The sequence below is a fragment of the Natator depressus genome, chromosome 10, assembly GCF_965152275.1.
Source record: "Natator depressus isolate rNatDep1 chromosome 10, rNatDep2.hap1, whole genome shotgun sequence".
In the NCBI taxonomy this organism is placed as follows: domain Eukaryota; kingdom Metazoa; phylum Chordata; order Testudines; family Cheloniidae; genus Natator; species Natator depressus.
The window spans coordinates 33,750,132-33,756,760 of NC_134243.1; the positions used below are offsets into that span (position 1 = coordinate 33,750,132).

The 6,629-nt window shown below is 54.2% G+C and overlaps 1 protein-coding gene across 1 annotated transcript in view; it reads right to left on the minus strand.

Moving 5' to 3' along the window:
* The window catches only part of CORO7 (coronin 7), a 182,763-nt gene extending 177,048 nt beyond the window's left edge, over positions 1–5,715 (minus strand). The window contains exon 1 of the mRNA XM_074965691.1: positions 5,579–5,715. Within this exon, the coding sequence (XP_074821792.1) occupies positions 5,579–5,638 (60 nt within the window). The 5' untranslated portion in view covers positions 5,639–5,715. The remainder of the gene's footprint in view (positions 1–5,578) is intronic.
* Positions 5,716–6,629: the final 914 nt, after the last annotated feature.

A 6,629-nucleotide genomic window follows, 5' to 3' on the forward strand; every position in this document is an offset into this window, starting at 1 on the left:
CCTTCCAAACAGAGGCAGAGCAACTTTTGTCCCTCAGGACATGACAGGGCAGAGACTGAATGGTGCAGGGCTGGAGACCAGGGATCGCTGTGGCGCCTTCACTTCTCGGTCACCCATTCAAAGCCAAGGCCAGGACAGTGGTGAGGCTGCCATTATTCCCTGAAGGCAGAGGCGATACGTGGTGCTGATCTCCCTCCAGGTCCCAGGCGATGAGCAGCCTCACTCACCAGAAACTGGCCCCTCCCATTCAGGGCCACAGCCAGGCGTTATGGAGCCTGGGACAAGACGTTAGGCTCTGCCCCCATCTCTCGGCACCCCAGTCAAACCTGGTCTCACCTCACAGGAGTGGCGGGGAAGTGCTGGAGCAGGAGCTGCCCCCTCCCTGCTCCTGGGGCTCTTTCAGGCTAGAGAGGGATGCTGGTTTAACCAGCAGCTCCAGCTGCCCTCTAGGCGATGTCAAGGAAAGCAGCAAGGCATGCTGGGAGTGAGAGACATGGAGCACAGCTGATGCTGCAGGTTTGAGTCTCCCTGCACCCCCATGAGTGTTGCCAAGCTGCTGCCCAGGAGCCCTGGGGCTTGGACAACACTCCCAGCAGGCCCTCCTGACTGGCAGCCCTTGCTCCTTCATGGGCAGGTTCAGCAGAGAAGCCGACAAGTGGCCTATGGAGACCCCGCTCCCACCCAGAGGAGCCAGATCCAGGAGTTGGGGCAGGTGGAGGAGCAAACACTGCCACTCTCCATGCTGCTGCCTTGCTCTGCAGGCAGAGGAGTTTGCTCTCCACAGCTGTCAGCCCAGCACTTCCACAAAGCATGGGATTCTATTCTAAACCAAGCCACGAGCATCCTGTAAGAAGCTGGGCCTCGCTGGCTACCAATATCCATAACTAGCCCAGCAAAAACCTGGGCCTGCTGCCAGCGCGACTCCCACAGCCTTCAGCGTGAGCAGCGACGTCCATAAGGCCTGCCAGTCGGAGTGTATTTTTATACCCACTGCTGTTTAGCAAGCAGCTCAGCTCCTGTTAGGCCTTTGAAATTTAGCAGTTTGTTAATCTGAATACAGAGAATCAACCCTTTGAAGAAAACTTAGCCACAGCCAGTCAAGATTCCAGTCACTCGACAGAAGCATCAATGGGCCAGGTGGGTTCTTGGCTCTGCACACCTGACTGCGGGTGTGCAAAGAACCTATCGGGAGGTGCAGGCAGCTGCTGTAACTAGGCCATTGCTTCCGCTTTTACCTGCGGAATTAATTTGACCTGCACAATTTTGTCAGACACACACAAGAACTGCCAGCAGACAACTGCTCATTGCACAGGGCCTGGGTTATGAGAACTCTTATGGTTTGCAATTAAAAATATGGAAGGAGAAAAAAAAACAGTCTCCATGTTAAGGAATCAGAATTTGGGTCACACACACCAGATCTCATGGAGAGCAGCCAGCACCAAGCGCTGTCCAGACAGTGCTCTGTAGAGGGGAAGCAAGGTCAAGTGGTCTCACTCGCAGCTGCAAGCCAGTAATAAACCCTAACCCTGGTCTGGCCGTGCCTTGCCACATGGCATCAGGGAACAGGTCACTCACCTGAGCCTGCTGAAAGAGGAAAGCTACAGACACAATACTCAAGGCTCATTATTGCTGCACTGTCACAGCCTCACCTCCCCTGCCTCCCACTGACTTTTCCTCCCGAATTGCTTGGCCTTTAATCTCCAACGCCAGGCAGCCCTGTAGCCTCCCTCAGAGAGCTGAGCTTCATCACCCTGCAGCCTGGCCCCCCACCATGGCACCAGCCTCTCCCCCTAACACTTGCCTTCCCTCTCTTTCCTGGGTTCTTGAAAGGTATTTGTGGAATTCCTCATTTGCTTTTATCAGCAGGGCCTGAGCTGCCTTGCCTTCAGACCTGCTCTGTCTGATCTAGGAAGAGATTCAGGTTTCAAACTGGCAACAGATTCAAGGTCTGCACTTCAGTACCACTTGAGCACAGTGTTCCTGCACTAAGGGAAGAAGAGGGGCCACAATTCAAGGCAATGTATTTACATCAGGAAAGGGAATAATGCACCATACCCCTGACTAGCTGGGTAACCAAAATGGCTACACCCCATGGAATTAAACTGGTAGCCGAAAAACTCAGTATCATCTCCACCTGCAGTTACCCAACTCACTCACCTCTTCCCTACCTGGATATTGTGCATGCCTCTTTTCTCAGAAAAACTCCCCAACCCCAGTCAGTTCCGCCATCCTCCTCTCATACCATCCCTTGTTTCTCCTCCCTCACTTTGCTAGCTCTTTACTCAAGGGGGGCTTTGCCACAAGCCCCTAGTCCCCTGCCCTTTATTTATTCATCCCTGACCCATAAAGGCCACCGAACCCAGAAGGGCTAATCTAGAGCCCTTATGGCTCTCATAACAGGGTGTCAAAAAGCCTCCCATGCCCTGAAACAGCAGGTCAGGATGGGGTCACTAGAGTAGTATGAGGAAATACTTCCTCCCTTGGTCCTGTCCCCTAGTCCTAGCCATCTGCTGGTCTGAATACAGACAGACAAAATTCGGTCTCTCAGTGGGCGATCCAACAGCAATGCATCCCAGGGCATTTCCTACTCCTGTTCCTTTCCCAGTTTCTTTTCTAGCGGTTCCTTTTCTTTTCAGGCTCCCTCCTGTTCCAGCTCCCTCCCTTCCCCCAGGATCAGCCCTGTGCTCCTGAACAGAGTTTGCAGAAGAGATGCGATCTTGGTCAGTTTCACGCTGCCACTGGGAAGCACTGTGTGCCAGAGACAGGCAGACAAGGAGCTATGCCCTGAGCCTAGACCTGAATAGCACAGGGACTACAGGCCAGGTCAGAGGTACATCAGCAGGGCCAAGTGGTGTCCAGCAGCAGAACAGCAGATTTAGGTGAGTGAAGTTTGCACAACACTTGCCCACAAGATGACTGGCTCAAACAGTTCTAATGGACATTAAATCAACTGTTTGAGAGGGGGGATAGTTAAATGCTTAAAGCTAAACTTTGCTGCCCAATAAACAAAAACCAACCGCGCTTCTGTTTAGTGAGTCAGATACTCTAACAGTTAGCCAGTGTGCTCTGTGATCGCTCTCTACTGAGCTGTGAGCACCTGGAAGCAGAGACGTTGTCCAATGTGAGTGTAAAGTGCCATGTGCAATTACCCTGCTCTATACAAAAACAACCCTGACAAGCTACATAGCACCTCTCATTTCTGAGCACTCAGAAGTATCACTTCCCTTCTCTTACCAACCCATGAAAAGGCAGCCACCTCTGGGGTGAGTGAACTGAGCTGGGGCGAATGGCCTGTGCAGCACTCCAAGATCCCCACCAGCCAGCTGCTATAGAAGTGCAGGGCTGTGAAGAACATGGCAGAGAGTCACAGAACTTTAGACTCTTTAGTGAGATCGTTACTACACAGGCACAAAATATTTTCATTTTTAATGTAGTAGTTCAGAGCTTCACACATGCATGCACTGTTCACTATACAGCATTGCAGCAAGCTATCCAGAAGTCTGCACCCTCACTTCCTTATCTACAGAATCACAGGACTGCACAGTTCCACTCTGCACCACTCAGGGGCATAGAATTGACTTGGGCAGTCCCCTCGTATCACAGGAGCAGGTTCAATCTTCCTTTTATGTAAAGAAAGTAGTTGGGTATTAATATATTTCTTTTGCCTTTAACGGCCACCAATTTACACTTGCAAGAGTGAGGAAATGTGAAAGTCATGCTGAACATCCTTAACTCCCAATGCAGTTCCTGCATAATGCACTTACTAGTTAGGCTTATATAACTGAGGTGTAGCACACAAGCAGTGTGCCTCCAAATTAAGAGGCTGATCCCCTAGCCTCAGTTTGCATGAGTTGGCTAACAGAAGCCAATGAGGCCACTCACTACATGTAAACAGGCTGCAGGATGAGGCTCTTGTTAGACCACCTTCACTCTTCTGCTTCCTAATGCTTAAGTTTGTAGCTTATTGCACTCAGTGTCTGACACCCAAGATTCCCAGTTTGTACTGAGAGAAGTTGTCCGTAGTGTTGCATTTGTGGATCGCGGTCATGCAGTGTCCTTACCTCCTGCTCTAATTCACTGGTAGCATAGATGCACACTGCCAGTCTCTGCCACATTAGCATAAAGGGCATGTTGAAACATTTTCATTTCCTAGCAGGTTAAGCTAGAAATTTGCTCTGTAAAGAAAAGCTCTATATCATAGGGAAGAGGTTACTCAACCCCTGAGAGGAAGAGAGGGCGGAAATGCTGAGAACATCTTGTGATACAAAAACCTAAACTGAAAACAGTTGCAAACAACTCTTTGAGAAGTCCATTGGAACAGCACACTGTGGTAAACTTAGCATTTCAAAGCCACATGGCACCAGAATATCTAGCAGAGCAGTGTCATTAGGAAAAAAAAGTTTCCAGGGAGAACACTTACAATAAGGCAGATAGCATTTTTCACCTAGGGTTAAGATCCAACACAGGAAGACAACAGTATTTGTGTTTTACAGACAGGGTGCCAACCAGGCAGCCTAGATAGCAACTAAGTCACTGAAAACTCATTTCGAGTCAGCTGGATCTTGTTTTCCAGTTAGATTTTTTCATACCAGCAATAAAACCGGCATGTGTGTTCAGGGACTGGCTGATGGGATGAGAGTTGTTCTCCGATTTCTGACAGTTAAAAAATGATGCAGAAGAAAGCAGCCTGGAGATGGCCTGAGAGCAAACAAAGCCCAGGAAATGCAATGCCATTCAGAGCTCCGGATGTGAACAGCGGAAGCGCTGATACGTTCAAACTGGACGGCCCATATCCACTCACAGCCAGGACAGGCACCTGGAGATCACCAGCTGTCAGGGAAGAGCCCCCCACTCCAGACCCTAGGCACCAGACCTCCACCATCCTGCACCACACATGGCCATTGACACCAGAGCAAGCTGGGGGCAGAGGGGTCTACTTCCACTGGACCCCAGTGCAGTAACTGGGAGCAAGGGAGCAGACAGACTCAGACCCCAGAGCTCATCCCAGCCACAGGCTGCCTGGGACCACCTGCAACTGGGGAACCTCCAGAAGAGACGTCATCCCCCATCACCCCAGGTTGCATGGTCAGGGAGGGAGACAGAGGGGAGGGGACAAGGCACTTTGGGGGCCACCCAGCCAACCCAGGGTCATGGGAGGTCAGAGCCCCTCAAACTGCATCACCCAGCTCTGCCTGGCACCTGCACCCGGGAGCACCGGGAAAGGAGCTCCAAGGGGGGAGCCATGTGCCCTCTGCCCCATACAACCTGTGGGGGAGGGGATGGAAACGGACCACCAGGGGCCAGGGCAGGGTGGGAGACAGAGGGTGGGGGCCAGGGAGCCTCCGGGGCTGCCCCCCCCCAGAGCAAGGCAGGGGAAGCAGGGGTGGCCCCTTGGCGTGGGGTGGGGGAAGAAGGGGAGAGGGGCTCAGGGAACCAGAGAGGCGGGGGGGAGGTCGTGGGGTCCCGGGGGCCGGGCTGGGAAACCGCGGGTCCCAGGGCCCCCCCCGAGCCGAGGCGGCAGGTGGGGCGCAGCGCACACTGCGCGGCTGCGGGGGCGGCCCTGCCCCACCGGACTCACCTCCTTGCGGGCCGGCTTGGCCGCCGCGTGCCGGAACCGGGACGCCTTGAAGCGGTTCATGGTGCCTGCTCGAGGCTCTCGGCGCCGCTTCCTCCCGCGGGCGCAGGCGGCCAGCGCCGCGCCCTCCCCTAGCCGGCAATCCCGCCCCCGCGCCAGGCCCCGCCCCTGTGCCTGGCGGCGCCCCTTCTTCAAGAGACCCCGCCCCTGCACGTGGCCACACCCCTCCTTCCCACGGGCCACGCCCCGGCCAGGCCCCGTCCCCCACTTACAATAGGCCCCGCCCCTGGCTGTGGCACAGGGGGTTGTGTGATGCTCAGGGCGCAGCCCCCCTGCCCTGCCCCTTGGCTGGGTGTGTCCCAGGGTGCCGCCTGCTAACCGTGCCCAGTGCTGTGCTACTAGTGGGGCCAGGAGCCCGCCTGAGCGAGGGCAGCCTCCAGCAAAGCTCCGCTCTGACCTGAGCTGCAGGAGGGGATGTGCCCTGCATGGGGTCTTGGGCCCATGACTGCAATGGGGCTGCTCTGGGAGGCTGCAGGTGCAGGTTCCATGGTTTCCCTTCCCTGTCCCAGCCAGCAAGGGGCAATAGAGTAAGGTGCCACCAGCCTAGGCATGGCCTGGTCAGCAGGGGTTCATTGTTTGCCCCTTAGATCACTCCTGAGTTCCACTCCTTACATGACCAGACAACAATAGACAAGGGCTCCAGACTTCGGCTGACCAAAGCCAGACAGCTCATTAATAAAACCAGTTCTCGTCATGCTCTGATTGTGGATGAGGCCTTGTGTCAGGGGGGTTTGCCCAGGGGCTGGAGAGCTTGGGTCTAAGCCAGCGCTGTTGCAAGAGGAGACTCCCCTGAGAGGAGTCAGGTGTTGTCAATGTAAAAGGCAGCCGGAAGCGCCAAGGTTGTGTGCACAGATAGAGGTAGGCGAGGTGTCTGCAGAGTGGAATACGGGCTTTGTGCATGGCAGTTGCATTGGAGGTGGGTATGAACTATGGAGCTAGTACAATGGACGTTGTGTTTGTGACTTTAAGGTCTATTTGAATTACTTTAGGCTAC